Raw genomic sequence first — 17,708 nt, 5'->3', positions numbered from 1 at the left:
CCAGCATTTGCCTCGTGTGAAAATGGGAAACTATGGAAAACCATCTTCAGGGCTGTTGACAGTAGGGTTCGAACCCAACTATAATGTGATTGTGGCTCAAATGGATAACACAGACAGAGAAGTAACGTGAACTGAAGGGCCGGGTCTGCCCAGGAGTATTGGGGGGAAGAGGTGTTGTAAATGCTAAGGGGCCTACTCCAATCAGAATGATAAACCTAAATGATTTCCCAGTATCATTGATGAGAGGCACTCAGGTGGCCTGCAGTAATCCACTATCATCCATTGTTTGTGGGGAGACCACGAAGGCTACCCAGGATGTCTATCACATTTAATATTAACGGAGACCTTGCAGCTATAACATACAGGATCAAAAGGCCAAAGTCGATGAAATGTTCAAATACTAAGATGTCTTCGCAATCGAGAACTGTCTGCACGGCAGGACGAGTGTCTTGAAACATAAAATAAACACCGGAAATACACAACCGATCAGACAGCGGCCAAGACTCTTGCCACTATCAAGAAGAGAGGAGGCTGAGAGAATTGTTTGCAACATGTATAAGCAGGGTGTCAGTGGTAGTCCCTGGACGTCACCGGTGGTTTTAGTGAAGAAAAAAGACAGGTCGACCAGACTGTGTGGACTACCGACAGATGAACAAAGACAGTTATCCGTTACTCAGGATAGATGACACTAAGAGACACTGTCTGGATCTCAAGTGTTTTCCAATCTGGATTTGAAAAGTGGATATTGGCAAGTAGAAATGGAGGCCACAGATAGAGAGAAGACAGCGTTCTCAATTGGTATGGGACTTTGGCACTTCACGGTTATGCCTTTTGGACTGTGCAATGCACCAGCTACACTTGAAAAACTCATGGAAACAATACTGCGAGGTATGTCGTGGGAAACTTGCTTCACTTACTTGGATGACATCGACTTTCAATGAACATCTATCGAACCTGGAGGAAGTCTTTAAGTGACTGCAGGGAGCCAACCTGAAGCTGAATCCAATAAAATTCCAGCTCTTCCAGGAAAAGGTCAGGTATTTGGGACATGTCATTTCCAAATACTGTGTAGCCGTAGACCCAGAGAAGATACGCGCAGTAAAATAATGGCCTGTCCCCAAAGATGTACATGAACTATGATCCTACTACCGACGTTTCGTGCCCGGATTTGCCAACATAGCTAAACCCTCGACAAGGCTTATTGTAGAAGGGCAGGTTTGCGCTTGGGACGATTGCAGTCACCCAGCTTTCAAACTACGTAAGTCACTGCTGACCACCACCCCCGTTATGAGCTAACCATGTACTACAGGTCTGTTTATACTGGACACGGATGCCTGCAATATAGGAATAGGGTGAGTGTTATCCCAGAACCAGAACAGTCAAAAAAGGGTGACAGAATACTTCAGCAAGTCTCTGTCCAAGCCTGAGAGAAACTACTGTGTGACCAGGCGGGAATTGTTAGCTCTGGTGAAGTCAGTGGAGCACTTCCATAAGTACTTGTATGGTCAAAGGTTTCTGCTACGAACAGATCATGGTGCTTTGAAGTGCCTAATGCAGTTTAGAAATCCAGAAGAACAGATAGCCAGGTGGATACAATGTCTGCAAGAATACAATCTTGAGATTGAACATCGAGCAGGAACAAGCCACAAGGATGCCAATACTCTGTTGAGAAGGCCATGTCCAATGGACTGTAATCAGGAAATGGAAGGTAGTCACACAAGAAGGATGATGATAGTGGATGACATGTGGCAACCTATAGGAATTCACAGATATGAAGATCCAAACCTAGGCAAGGTAATTCGCTTTAAGGAAACAGGACTTTGACTCTCTTGGGAAAAATTTGCTCCAGTCAGCCCAACACTCAAGTCCTACTGGGCTCAGTGGAATTCTTTGCAGCTACAAGATGGTGTGTTAAAGCACCTCATTGAGGGTTCAGATGTAATATCTGCAAGAATACAGATCATTGTCCCTCAAATAAAGATCCTTGAAGTCTTACAATACCTGCATAATAAGAGCTCTGGAGAACACTGGCTAAGATTAGAGAGAGGTTCTACTGGGTAAATTGCAAAGGAGATGTCAGAACATTGTGCAGGAAGTGTGAGGTATGTGTTGCCAGGAATGGACCAAGAGGAAGCAAGAAAGCACCCATGCGCCAGTACAATGTGGGGAGTCCCTTTGACAGAATAACGATCAATGTACTGGGACCCCTTCCAAAATCAGAAACCGGAAACAAATACATCTTGGTAGCCATGGGCTATTTCTCTAAATGGGTGGAAGCCTATGCGGTTCTAAACCAGGAAGCTGTTACAGTTGCCAGTGTCCTAGTGAAGGAGTTGTTCTCGCGGTTTGGTGCTCCCTTGGAAATACACTCCGATCAAGTAAGGAAATTTGAATGCGCTGTCTTTCAGCAAGTTTGTCAACTCATGGGAACATGAAAAACCAGAACCACACCATTACATCCTCAGTTGGATGGAAAACAACTCTAAAAACACATTTCTAAAGTTGCAGCTGACAACCAACGTGATTGGGATGAACACTTGCAGTTATTTTTAATGGCATATCGGTCTTTGGTCCATGAAACAACAGGACAGACTCCGGCTTGTATTATTTTCGGGAGGGAGCTGCATTTTCCCTGCGATCTGAAGCTCGGCAATAGATTCGGTGAGCACCAGATGGCTGGGGAATACTATATGAGCCGTTTAAGAGAAAGAATGGATCAGATTCATGCCCTCTTTTGAAGAAATATAGAAGCTGCTAGTGGCCGAATTAAACATACTTACGATGCACGGGCTGAAGAAGATGGATTTGTAGCCAAGGATTTTGTGTGGCTCTTTAATCCACAGAGGCGGCAAGGTTTGTCCCCTAAACTCCAACGTTAATGGGATGGACGGTACAAGGTGTTAAAGAGGATCAACGACTTCATATACTGTACTCTAAGACTTCCCTGAAGAAAGCCGAAGGTGGTGCATTTCAATCGGTTAGCACCTTACGAAGGAGCAAACTCCTTGACTAACGGGTAATCGAAGACTGGTTGAGAATGGATCCGGGACGAAACAGTCTTGAGGAGTAGTAATAAATCTCAGCTGGACCGGGAGGTAAGTGACGATCGCTACGCACAAAAGAGACAGAATGTGCAGTGGAAGTGAGAATAATATTTTGTCTGTTATTGAATGTCATGCTGTATGCCACGGCAACAAAATTTATGTACTCATGAATGAAAGACGATTTGGAAATTGTTCTATGTTATTCTGATTAATATTATCTGGATCAGTGTGAATGTGTGTATTCAGTTTTCTTGGTAAGAGATTAACAACATATGGTGCCTTAGACATTCCTATGGAAAGGAAACTGACATATGTTACCTGATGTCTGCCACCAAGAACACAATGTTCTTATTGTGTTACATTTTTCCAAACAAAGAAAAAGATGTGAGGCAAGAGCTGATGAAATAGTGTTCACCCAGGAAACTCTTCAAGTGCCACTTGCAGACTGTCATGCACAGGGTTACGACAAGGGCCAAGGGCTTAAACATGCAGACACACATTACTGAAGTACAATCAAGAATACTTTTTAATTTTTTATTTTAAATGCTATTTCTCCCATGCAGAGCACACTCCTTGAACAGAATTGAGATCAACGCTGCTAAAGTGAATCATCATATGACATTTCTTTTTGGAAACACTGAATGTTTGTTCTCTGTTTTCTAGCAGCCCTGATCACTAAGAATTGTTGAAATAACATGTCCCATCATCTCTGCAAAGTTTTTCTGAGACCTGTTGGAGTGAACGACTACAAGCTGTGCGCCCAATAGTAAAACACTATACTTGATTCTCAAGTTCTAGACTTGTTCCTAGAACACACTCTTACTACTTTGATTCCATTAGCACAAAACTCTGTTCTGGGACTTAAGAAATCCTTTCTCTCTTCCAAAGATCAGTGGTTGAGTGAGCGGCTCGAAAACCACTCTGGTACTCTGATAAAAGTCCTCTTTTTTCCAAATACCACACAACTGGGTGATTTACCATCCTCTCAAATAGCTTACACAAACAGTAAGACAAACAAGTATAACTTCCTGCATACTTAGGATTTTTGTCAGGCTTGAGGAGCGGAATTACTACTACCTCTCATCACTGTGACGGAAAATCACCCTCTACCCAGATTCGGTTGAACAAACAAAGGAGATATAATAGACTATCCTCACTAAGGTTTCAACATACGGTTATGGACATTATCTGGTCCGGGAGCCTGTCCTTGCAAAGCGCCAAGGCACTGCGGAGATCCCATTCCGTAGATGGCACGTTATAGTCCTCTGAAGCTTCAGTGGAAAAACTCAAGTGATGACATTCTGCCTCCCACATCATAGCTAGGAAACCATGATTTCTGGAACCAGACACATCCACGAAATGACTGCCTACATGATTAGCAACAGAGGGTGAATCAGTGACAATACTGTCTGGCTCCATGCCTAAATGGTTAGCGTGCTGGCCTTTGGCCACAGGTTCGATTCCCGGCAGGGTCGGGAATTTTAACCATAATTAGTTAATTCCGCTGGCGTGGGGACTGGGTGTATGTGTCGTCTTCATCATCATTTCATCCTCATCACGACGCACAGATCGCCTACGGGCGTCAAATCAAAAGACTTGCATCTGGCGAGCCGAATTTGTCCTCGGACACTCCCAGCACTAAAAGCCATACGCCATTCTTTTAGTGACGATATTGCCTGCAATGGGAATTGCCAGTACTGATGATAATCCTTGTATACCCAAAATACGTCTAAGTTTAGTCCACACTTGAGATGACGATGTATGTGAAGTCATGGACGATACATCTCTCCCACGAAGCTTTCTTACTCTGTCGAATAACTCGCGCCTTAACATGGAGTTTTTTTAATGTTACTAAGTTGGCCACAGTAAGCTGCATAGTGTTTATGAGAGTGACATCGTTCTTTTATAGCTGCTACAATTTCGTCGTTCCACCAAACAAAGAGTTTTCGGTGAGGAGTCCTCAAAAAAGGATGGAATGGACTCCTCAGCAACAGACAGAATAACTTATGTTATGCAAGTTATATCGCCGTCTACACTCCGGCCGGTTGCGTTGCTCAAGACAGCTAGAAAACTTCGGCCAATCAGCAAGTTTAAGAACCCATCAAGGAGGAGCCTTGGTTAATTTCTGTCTCAACAAAGTAAGAAAATGAGGGAAATGGTCACTGTCACAGAGATCAGCATGTACATTCCACCAAAGCAGGGGAACCAGCGCTTGGCTGCACAGACTAAGGTCTCTGCGAGAGTATGTGCCATAATGCATGCTGAAATGCGTGGGTTCGCCTGTGTTCAAAATACATAAATCCAGCTCTCTTACTAACTGTTCCAATTCCCTTACCCAATGGCAAGTCATTTCAGAGCTCCATATAGGGTGATGGGCATTAAAATTTCCCAATAAGAGGAATGGAGGTGGAAGCTGATCTGTAAGATCAGTTACACCCTTTATATTAAGAGGCTGGCCTGGTGGAAAATAAACATTACACATTGTTGCTATGACAGGCAGCGGTGTCCGTACCGTAACGGGTGTAATAAAACCATGTCCAGTTCAACATTAGTGAAATGATGATTGTTTTCGTGCATATGTACTGTTTCCAGCGGGGTTCTTAGAGGAACCTCTTCACTGTAGATATCAGAATGAACAAAAATACCAATGCCACAGGACGCCCGATTATTGTTCTGTTGAGTATAGCCTCAAATTTCTCAAGACCGTATGATGACCTGGTCTGAGATTAGTTTCCTGAATTCAGACTATCCTCGCTGGAAACTCACTAATTTGCTGGAGCAGCTCAACAAGATGCCTGTCATAACCATTACAATTGCACTGTAACAGTGTCATAGTGTGGACTAAAGAGAGAGAGTGTTAGGTTATAAGCGACAAGATGATTTAAAAACTAAATGCTAACATCAACATCTGTAGACGTAGATGAAAGCATGTCATCAACGGACGAGGGGACTGATGCCCAGAACTTCGACGTATTTTGGGGGTGAGATTTACTTCAATGAGGGGAGCGCTCAGATTCAGAAGCAGACTTACATGCTGGTGCTGATTCATACCCTCCAGGCAGAAGGCACGATTTCCCTATCATACGAGAAGTGCGGGAGCGCCTAATGAGAGTGTTCCTCTTCTCTGCCTTATTTTTTTGTTTATACGGACTGGGGGATATTTTCCCAGCCCTGGTTGACGATGCTGCCCCCGCCAGCTTGGGCACGGCTTTCGCCGACCTCTTCAGCGAGGGAGAGTCGGCCTTCTCCTCTTAAGCCGGCACAGATTTCTTGGGTGGTCCCACCTTTCGAGCTCTTACTCTTTGCAACATTGCTGTCAGAAGCAACAGCTGCCTTAGGCGCAGCGATCTGGAGAGGTACAGAGGATGTAAATGACGAACCTGGCAGATTCCAAGCTATCGTGCTGTAGCCTAAGGTCTTGGCAGGTGCATTCATAGAATTGAACTTATGGTGTGCTTCCTGGTAAGAAAGACCACCCAGGGTCTTTATCTCCTAGATCATCTTCTCACTCAGACATAACGGACAGTTCCAACATCGAGGAGAATGAAGACCAGGGCAGTTAGTGAACCTGTAAGGAGTTGTGCACTCTTCGGCGGCATCAGCTCCTCTTCAACATGTCGCACATATAGATTGATTCAAGTAGTGAGATACCATATGACCAAACCTCTGGCATTAATAGCAGCGCATGGGGAGTCTGGATGTACGGCCTCACATTGCAGCGACAGGTTTTCCGGTAACACTGACAATTTGAAGGAGACAATGAACACATCTGTGGCAACATCTTCGCTGTTGACTTTGTGCGTAATGCACCAGGCATGTGTCACGCCATTGTGCTTCATGGCTTACATCAACTCATCGTCAGTGTTCAAGATGCGATTGCAGTGGAAGATAATTCCATGAAACAGATTCAAGGTTTTGTGCTCTTCCACTTTGACAGGGATACCGCCAAAGTCGTTGCACCTGAACAACAAATCAGCTTGCATGACAGTGCGGTGTGCGTCCTTAGTAATAAACTACCATTGCGCCGTTTTTTTTTCTTTTTTTCTTCAGGTCTTCCAATTCGCCATAGACACCTTCTATTGGTCTATTAAATAAAATATACTTGACCAGCTTGAAGTCATTCCTATCAGTTCTGGTAGCAACCAGGAACTGAGGGAAGCTGGATCCCATACCATCACGCTGCGCATGTTCCCAGAAGGTTGAACCCCTCAGGGAATCAAAAGTTTAAGACTTTGGTGGTGGACCACCTTGGGCAGGCCGAAGACGTTTCAAAGCTATGCCCGAAATCATCCTCCCTGAATGCCACCCACTCCGATCAAGGGCCTCTATAGTCGAACCAAGCAGCCAAGGCAATACCCACCTGGTCGTAGCATGTATTGCCCGGGGCCGATGTTAGACTATGCCTAATATGGAATGACTGGGGCAATGAGCGCTAGGACTCCCTCCAATCATCCGCAACAGCATGTACCCCATAGTGTGTACAGAGTAATAAATATAGCCTAGATAAAAAAATACAACACAATAACAATATGTCCTTCTGGCATTGGACTGTGCGGGAACCTGTGCTGTCAAGCAGATACTACTGCGTGGGTACACGGCTCTGCAACCCGATGTGAATTTTAGGAATACTGTCGGGTTTTCGAGCGTAATCGCACACGCAAGAAGCCCATCTCCAAGCAGCGTGCACATCAAGAATATTTAATCGGTCTACAACTAGCCCTAAAATAAAAAGTAAAGAAGGGACCGATAGCCACATGACCCTTTAAGTCACATTCTACAACAGGCAGGGGGTTGACAAGCAGAGGGGGTCTGGGTGCTTAAGCCCCCAGATTAGAGCTGCAAAGCAACCTTAGGCCTCTAGTTTCCCCTTTGCAAACACCATTGTTTGGACTGGTTCGGGTAGGGTTACAACAACAGCAGTGCATTCTATGTGTTAGTTTCAATACATCCCTGCCTATATCAGTTCCATTTGTTTGTGCTTTTATTCTGCCCAGGCTGGTAATAGAATTTAGTTATTATGACTGATGGGAATGGCATCATGTGACTTTACGCTGGCTAATAGGAATCCATGTAGCTACTTTAGCAATGGACAATGGCGAGTGTTGCTCTTTATTCGGTTATGAAAGGAAATGTACTTCCGGGGGTGGGGTGGGATGGAGGGTTCCAGGACATCGCAATGAATTCATCTCTCTTGTAAAGGATTTCCAAGTAAGATTTGCATAAATTCCACTTCCTAATAATGCTATTGGAAGTCACAGGCTGCAATTTTATGTCTTATTCACCAACGTAGTAAGGCTTATCCTTTGCAACACCGGGCCTTCTGCCCCATTAGGTTTTATGGCAAGTCATGTCACAGGATTGCTTGAGTGAGTTCAGCATTACAGCATTTTTTTTTTTATTTTTTTTTTTTTCGGCCTTCCTGTTTAACATTTTGTTATTGTCATTTTTCGGTCATGTTGTACGAGCTTCTGCTCCAGTATTTCTGTATCTTTCAGATCTCCATCTTTGTTCTTGCTTCCTGTTGAAGTAAGGGCAGCGAGTGTCTAAGTGAGTAAAAGCTAATAGGCCCTCCTGGCTGTGAATGCTAGTCCCATGTGGCCATTGTAAACCTAAGTTAAAGTCAATTTCCTTCAGGAGGGTGATATTTTTTTTTTGGGAGGCTTAAGCCTTTTTACTATACCAAAGGTATATTTAAGACTTGGAAGTCTTGCAAATTGAGAGCTGCTTCTCCCCTGTTAATGATTGTTAATTACTAAGCTCTAAAACTTATGATATTTTAAACAGGGTAGGGGTACCAGATCCATAAGAGACTATAGCATAACCTACATTCAAATCAAGAAATCTGTTAGGAATGCATGGGTATTCCAGGGATATTTTAAGATGATACAGACCCCTGTCTGATCTGCAGTGAACTAAGTATCACTAGGCCTACAACATAGAAACTGCAGTCTGTCTCCAGACAGATAACAGTAAAAAATCTCTAGGACAAAGAAATTTGAAGTACATGGATAGTGAAAAGTTCCAAAGAATAGACAGACAGTAAGAAAGAAAATGGGTGGCATACATGGATGCAGTAGTAAAAATGGCAAGGAATGCATAGGAATTACTGTGTGTAAGGATGGGGGAAAAGTGAACATCCTGGGGGATGAAGTAGTCAGTGCAGCTTGTGAACGTAAGAAGACGGTGTATCATACATGGTTCTAAACAAGAACTGATGTAGATAGGGAATTGTACATAAAATAAAAACCACTGTAGAGTTCAAGAAGAAATCATGGAAAGATGTTGGTAACAAAATGGAATGGCCAGGTCAGGCAGCAGGGAAACCTTTTTCAGGATTGTAATCAAGAATCTTCCACAGGAAGGTAAAATGTTGTACGAACACAAAGGTTTTTGGTGATGCAAGGATGGAGAAGGGCTAGGATTGGGAAGTCTGCAGTTGTGGCCTTAATTAAGGAACAGCCCCAGCACTTGTCTGGTGTGAAAATTGTGAACCATGGAAAACAATTTTCAGGGCTGCCGACGGTGGGATTCTAACCCACCACTCTCAAATTCAAGCTCACAGCTACGCGACCCTAACCTCATGGCCAACTCGCTCTGTGCCTGCTCATTATATCACCCATTCATAATCATCAAAAAGTTTTTGAAACATAAACAATACCGTACTGTACGTATGCACACCTTTAAATGTAAATCTTTACACCGAACTGTTTTCAGACTGATTGGTGTACAGGAGTGATAGGTGGATGGACTCAGAATGTCTAGTATGGCTTCATAGAGTAGTATAGATTAGCATATAATGTAAGGAACTATTGACTGGTCGAAAGCAAATTTCATCCATCTATAAGCACGGGAACAGAAAAGATTGTGACAATTATCGAGGCATTTCCTTGATCAGTACATCAGGTACTGGTTAGAGGTTAGAGTTACTGAATGACTCTTTCTTTGCAGTGCGTACAGTATGTGCCACAGCTATATAAAATCTTTTGAAGGGAGTGGGGTCTCACAGAGGCCACTATTACCATGAGAGAGATTGGACTGGCCACCAGACAAAATGTTAATTAAAGAACAATGTCTAGTGAAGGGTGAAAGGCAAGCCTCCAAACATGTTCCTATCTTAGCTGACAGTCTGAAACCATAGGCACGTTCCCAAAATCTTCAGATGTTTAAATCTCGACGACAAGCTCTACAAAGAATCTTCGTCGCAGGTGCGAACTGTGTAGCATATGTTGATTTGCCCCAAATTTACGGAAGGATGGCCTTCCTGACGCCAACCACATGTGGAGGGATGTAATCACTACCGCGTGTTTCTCAGTTGGTTGGCCGTGTGGTGTGTTGTCTGAATGTGAAGAGTGTTGGGACAAACACTAAGTCCCCAAGCCAGAAGAATTAACTTAGATTAATCTCAGATCTGACCAGGAATCAAATGTGGGACCCTCTGAACCGAAGTCCTCAGCTTATTTTCTTAATAGAAGTTTTACTGACCACCTATTCAATATAATATACACTACAAAAAATTAATTCTCTAATTAAAGTGAGGCTGATTAGAAAGTAGGTGCATTTCCATTCACCAATACACTCACATCAAACAGTGTGCTTGCACCACCACATGCCACGACTGTTTCTAATTCCATGCTTTTCTTATTTTCACCGAATGTGGTAACCCTGTGGCCACATACTATTGGAGACGATACGTACATTAGTTGCTGGCAAATAGCAACAAAGAAAGTGGTCACAGTCTTAGGCTGTCTCGTTTTTAATTCACCTAGATATAAGAAAAAATACTTTGGGGGACAGGTTGGTGGGTCCCTGGCAAGCATTGGGGAATGAACTCTTCTCTGTTACTTCAAGTATCATCAAAAATCATTTTTCTGTTATTCCAAACATGTAGGATGAGTACCAAAGCACCACCAGTGAGGTGAATAGAGGATATGTTGCCTAAGATTCTAATGGACTTCACCGAGAGTAAGAGAAGTAGAGGGAGAACAAGGCAACGATGGTTAGTCTGTTTTTAACCCTCTCCTACTGACGTGGAGTCTCCGAGACTCCAGTGTCTATGATGAATCAATCGCTACGTTTCAAACTTCTCACTTTACATTCCTGTTCTCCTTGGTACCTTCCTCTTTCATTTTCTTTCAAACATTCATGCAGCTGTTCACTATTTAACAATAATGTGTAACTGAAATGACAATGACTCAAGTACTTGATTGGTCTCAAAGACTCCACATCAGCAGCAGCATTACTTTCTGCTAGTTAAGTAATCTGAGCGTACACGTAATGCTTGTGTGTGTTTTGTGAATATTATTTTAACAATTTGCTTTACGCCACACTGACACAGGTGTTATGGCGACGATGGGACTGAAAAGGGCTAGGAGTGGAAAGAAATCAGCCGTGGCTATAAGGTACAGCCCCAGCATTTGCCTGGTGTGAAAATGGGAAAACCATTTCAAGGCTGCCGATAGTGGGGTTCGAACCCACTATCTCTTGAAAACTGGATACTGGCCGCACTTAAGCGACTGCAGCTACTGAGCTCTGTGTTTTGTGATTAAAAGCGAAATGGACTCTAAACCTGGACCATCAAGAGAGACAGTAAATGTTGCCGATTCTGAATTTGAGGAGAATATTTGATGATGGGTTGAGGACTATGATAGTGATGAATGGTGTGCAGATTATGAAATTTAGTGACCACCAGTCTGAATGTGATCAGTCTGCTAGTGTACGTGAATTACAAACTAGCGCTATCGAAGATCTGTATTTTACCCACATTTTCTCCTGTCTCCCATAATTTACCCATCTCACATATTTGACGCATTTTATAACATTTTCCCTCTGTTTCATAAACTTTTATTTTTTTATGATAACATTTCCGTATCTTTCAAAGATTATCGTTCCCAAATCAGCAATCAATATTTCCAGTTTATCTTTGAATTTTCTCCTTTTCATGTTGGCAAGCTTGAAGCTTCCGTGATAAAACTTTCGTCTTGTGCTTCGGTAGCATGTAGACATGCAGCTCGATCTCAGTTCAGTGTGCAGTTTTAGTACATCTATTTAACTATTGGTAGGGAAAGTAACAATGAGGATCACACAAAGACTTGTGTACAGTTGTATATAATGGCCTCCTAAAGGTAAAACATGTCGATAATGCCATGATGAGACTATTTTGGCCATCATTTCCTGAATCTACCGTATTTTTTGTTTGAAAACTTGGCAATCCTAGATATCGGCATCCTATCGAGATTGTAAGAGGCCTGAATTATTACCCATAGACATAATGGAACCCAAGGCTCATGGTCTACACCAGGGCCTCTCAGGGTGCATGCGCCCGTGCACTGCACGACGCAAGGTGCAGGACACGACTTCACTAGGCTGACTAGAGTGCAAACCCCCACTCCACTTCCCCTACACCTGTCTCACCTGTTCGGCATGTCTTCGTCTTCTGCACCTTCCCCGCTGATTCTCCCCTCACTGCAAAATGTTCATGTGCGGTGAGTGGTGACACTGTTGTATGGGACAATGTTACCAGTATTAAAACGCTTCTTTAATTTGGTTTGAGCAGACAACTTATCTTCTCTAGCTCTTCTTTTCCTTTATCTTTGCAGTGATACCAGATATGTCTGGAACAAGGGACCAGCTGACAGCAATTCTGAGAGCCTTCTATAAATTACAATCAGAAATAGGCCTACTCGCACGCAAACTGGTTTTGGTACAAGTCAAAACAGCAAAAAAATACCTTTCACATATGCATGTGGAACCAAACATAGAAATAATCTTAGGTGCTTCTCGGTGCAGCTTTGGAAAATCTTCCTTCGACAAATTCTCGCAGCATTTGAGCAAAGCCTTTGTATTGGAAAATAGATCTTTTTGATCAACTTATCACATAATTATTGTCCACAGATTAAGCATTCGGCTTCATCGTCATGACTGACAAAAAAAATACGAAAGTTCCCAGTTCGATTGAAATGGATTTTCGGAAGTCTTTGCTTTCTTCGAAACAGGTTGCTCCATTATTATGTTGTTGTCTTGCGCTTATCTATTTCACTGATAAACAAGCCGTCTATCACCGAACGCTTCATCCCCCTCAGCACACTACACCATCCGTGTCAAGCAGAGTTGAGCCGAGTCGGACCAATGTACAGTGCACAGAGTCTCTCCGCCTCGATTTGCACTTGCGAGATTTTGGGCGTTTGAGAGGTCCTGGTCTACACAGTAGTCTACAAACCCAATGAGGAAGATACACATAATATTTTTGCGACAGACGGAACTGAGAGGGAGGTGTTTTGAGCAGTTATGAATGGAACTCTCTTTTTTTTACTCTTATCAGCCCTTGGCTTCGACAACAGAGAAGACAGAAAAGAGTGTCTGAAAACTGATCCATGTGCTTGCTGCACTTGATCAGATATTTAGCAGATTCTTCCAAAATTCACAGAACAACTATTCTGTTGGCACAAATGTATGAATAGATGAAATGCTAATGGGGTTTAGAGACCACTGTAGATTTAAAATGTACATGCCCAGCAAACCCAGAAAATCTGTCCTGAAATGTATTATTCTTGCAGATGCATCAACATGTTTTGCACTGAACAGTTACTGTACGTCTACACTGGGAAGGGCAGCAATTCAATTGGTCTTTCTGCAGAACAGAAAAAGCTGAACATCCCAACACAAGCTGTAGTACAAGTAATCAAAACAATAGAAGGAAGCAACAGGAATGCCACAGCAGATCCCTCCAACTAGTTGAAGTGCTGAAAGATAGAAAACTCACCTTGTTAGGAACATTGAAGAAAACTTTCATTCCTAAATAACGTCTAACAAATACAACAAGGGAAGTTGGTTCCAGCAGATTTGGCTTCACAAATGACATCACACTTCCGTCCCATGTTCCAAGGAAACTATGAGCTCTGCTGATTATATCATCAACGCACCACACAAAAGCAATGGAAGAAATTAATTTTTACAATTCTACTATGAAAGGTGGAGTTGATAGTTCAGATGAAAAATGCACTAAGTACGGAACTAGCAGACGAACTCAGCACTGGCTCACGGCTACCTTTTACCGGCTTCTAGACATAAGTTCGGTGATTGCATAGGTTATGTATATTTCACACAAATCAAACAAAATGGTGAAACACAATGCATTCATAAAAGAACTCGCAAGGCAACTAACATTTCCTCACATGGAAAGAAGACTGGCAAATCCCAGAATATCTATGAATATCAGCATGTTGGAAGAATCCTCTGTGTGAAGATGGATGCAGGAAACTAAGAATTAGAGCTCTCAAAGAAGAAGTACTGTTACATATGTCCACCTCAGCTCCACAGGAAAACAATATGTATGCAAGAAGTGCTCAAACCCAATATGCCTTCAGTGTAGTAACAAGGTTTGCAAAGTTTGCACTGAAAACTTTGAATAAGCAGTCAGCATACAAAGTTTGTGCTGTAAAATGTGAGTGGTGAAGAACGTGTCTGGTTTTTTTTTATTTTATCATGTAGCCTATGATAAAAATAACTATTCTGTATCAAATATTAAGAATATTAAGATTGTGTTTGAATAAAGACTTCGGCAAGTTTTGAATTATCTAATAGTGTACGAATACTGTTTTGTGTTATTATACTGAGCGCTGTAAATCACATAGCCTTTTTTTTTTTTTTTTTTTTGCTTTACGTCGTTTACGTCGCACCGACACAGATAGGTCTTATGGCGACGATGGGAGAGGAAAGGCCTAGGAAATGGAAGGAAGCGGCCGTGGCCTTAATTAAGGTACAGCCCCGCCATTTGCCTGGTGTGAAAATGGGAAACCACGGAGAACCATCTTCAGGGCTGCCGACAGTGGGGCTCGAACCCACTATCTCCCGATTACTGGATACTGGCCGCACTTAAGCGACTGCAGCTATCCAGCTCGGTAAATCTCATAGCAACTGTACAGCAAGGTGTTGTCTTTTCTTTCTACACATGTCTTATCGGATGTGTTTATATTACTTCCCGGTACTTAATATACAAGGTATTCGTTAAAATGTTGGTGTATGAATACTTTATATGGCCAGTGTACATACAGAGTAACTCAATCTCATAATTCATCACTAAGTTTAACGGAATTCTAAAGGTCACTTATATAAGTTTAAAGTAATTGATACCCATGACTATTCTCTATAATTTAGAGTTTCGAATAAACAGCTCATTCACATGAAAGGACACTACGTACCTTCATTTTTAGGGCTCTTTTCCAGCACAATCTTGTCGCCCCCGTTTATATCAGCCATCTTAAACAACTAGATTCTTCAATTGCTTTTAAATTATCCAATATACAATCCAGCACTTCCCTTTTCAAGAGGCTCTCACACCAACACTGACCACGTGAGTACCACCACGCGGAGTTACAACCCACTTCAAACGTAAGTGTTCTTCTTCTTCTTTTTGATGAGGGGGGGGGGTTGGGCTCTCTTAATGTTACCCAGTCACAAATCGGGAGTATATCTTTACTTGTTATAAAAGCAGTGTTCATCTGGTGAATGAAAGGACTTTATTTTACATATACGATGATGAAATCCATGCACAGCAAACCGAGTCACTGTGTGCCTAAGAGCGTAGTTGGTTTGAGTCCATTCCTTATTTATCATTGCGTCGGTGCAATAAAATTCCTCCCAGATATTCACCCTTTTCTCCTTCCTATCATTTAGGTGTTTTTCTGAAGCTTTGGTTGTTGGTAGATGCAATCTTAATTTAAGATCCTTGATGAAGATAGTTTCCTTTGTAAGTTCATAAACTAGTCTTGTAGGAGTAAACTTTGAAACGGCTAGTGTGCTTTTCAAGAAACTTGCTTTTATACGATCTAATGTTTCGAGGTCTCTGGGTGTAAGGTGTGCACAAATTAAATGTATGTCGTATGTTACGATTGGTGCTATCTTTGCTTGAAATGAGAATAACGCTGTTTTAATGTCCAGTAACTCTGGATTGGCGATGCCTTGAATACGGTACTACGAATAGCTGCTATTGCTCTTTCCTTTATATGTATTCTAAATGACGTTCTGGTTGTTTGCAGATGTATTTCTAAATATTTGAAATGATTTACAATTTACAATTTTTGATTTCTGAGAAGTATGTTATCTGATTTGGCTAATCTTCCACCCTTTCTAAAGACCATCTGTACCGTAAAGTCATAGTAAAGTCATTTTCCTTTGGCCATTCCTCCAGGTTGTCTATTACTATCTGTAATTCTTCTTTTTTACTGGATCCTAAGTCCGTTAGTGTTATTAGCTGCCGTCTTCGGGGGCCCGGGTTCGATTCCCGGTACTGCCAGAAATATAAGAATGGCAGATGGGATGGTAAGTGGTTAAAATTGTACATGCAGCTCACCTCCAATGGGGGTGTGCCTGAAAAGAGCTGCACCACCTCGGGATGAGGACACGAGTTATTTCACTGGATCCTAAGACCATGTCATCAGCATACATGTATAGTACTACTGGGAAGTTCCTAGGTATTATTTTCGTGACAATATCTGAAGTGATTACATTAATGTGCGAGGTACACCTTTACTTGTCAAAAAATATCATTTTTCAATTTATTTTTTCTTTATAGAATAAACTTTTCTCGTTAATATGTTGAAGGAATTTTGTAAATATCTCGAACGGTATTCAAGATATGTCCCGTAATATGTACACATGTTACGCAGCTTGTTCTTTTAAAACAGACAGTGACCACACACACTTGCTCTACCAAGTAATTATTGCAAATGATTTGTTGCCGCTCAAATTTCTCGCTCCACTAGTTTATTTACGTTGATCAGCTGATGAGGGCATCAGTGATCGAAACCAGCCTATTTATGCCACTATATACGTTTGTCTGAAAACCTGAAACAGAAGAATGAAATTTATCAAACTAATAATTAAAACTCGAATACGGAAGGATACGATTCTTTTTTTCGTTTTATAATGAATGAATTCAAGTTAAGTTGCTCAGAAAACCGAGAAAGTGTTTTTATTGTCCACGTTCATAATTATGGAATTATTTCAGGTTGTTACACAGAAATCCGAGTCAGTAGTCTTATTTGCCCACGTTTATAATTACGTAACCGATTGTTTTGCATAAGGTATTCGACATTTCAAGCTATATTAGCAGAAAAACGAGGATTAGGGGTGATCTTTATACACAATAATATAACTGATGAATTATGAAGGATTCTATGAAATCAATAATCATTGATCTGCATTCAGGACTGCCTATACTTCGAGGAATTCGTGGCGGTGCTTTTCATTATTCACATTTACAACTGCATAACCTGCAGTTTTGTACAATTTATTAGACTTTTCAAGCTTGGTTAGCAGAAATAATAAGGATTCGGGATTATTTTTTTACGTGTTATAATTTCATTGATGAATAATGAAGTATTCTATCAAGTCCATGATCAATGATCTGCATTTAGAGCTGTAGCCCAGTTGGCAGATTCCCTATCATTTTACCTAGTATTTTCTTCAACGATTTCAAAGAACTCTGAAATCTATCAAACATTTCCCACGATAAATTGATCCAGTCTCTAACTCGTCTTCTTATAAATAAATATTTACCCTAATTTGTCCTCTTGAATTCCAACATTATCCTCATATTGTAACCTTTAAAAGCTCCACTCCAAGCTTATTCGTCTACTAATGCCATTACACGCCAGTTGCGGATCA

At 41.8% G+C, this 17,708-nt stretch overlaps 1 protein-coding gene across 1 annotated transcript in view; it reads right to left on the bottom strand.

The window, feature by feature from the left end:
* LOC136863323 (sterol O-acyltransferase 1) overlaps nucleotides 1-15,380 on the bottom strand; it is a 115,769-nt gene extending 100,389 nt beyond the window's left edge. The window contains exon 1 of the mRNA XM_067139710.2: nucleotides 15,242-15,380. Coding sequence (XP_066995811.2) covers nucleotides 15,242-15,299 — 58 coding nt within the window. The 5' untranslated portion in view covers nucleotides 15,300-15,380. The remainder of the gene's footprint in view (nucleotides 1-15,241) is intronic.
* Between the last annotated feature and the right edge of the window lie 2,328 nt (nucleotides 15,381-17,708).

The sequence above is a fragment of the Anabrus simplex genome, chromosome 2 (genome assembly GCF_040414725.1).
Source record: "Anabrus simplex isolate iqAnaSimp1 chromosome 2, ASM4041472v1, whole genome shotgun sequence".
Classification (NCBI taxonomy): Eukaryota; Metazoa; Arthropoda; class Insecta; order Orthoptera; family Tettigoniidae; genus Anabrus; species Anabrus simplex.
Note: the sequence above shows the minus strand (reverse complement) of the source record. Positions and strands in the feature narration are given on the sequence as shown.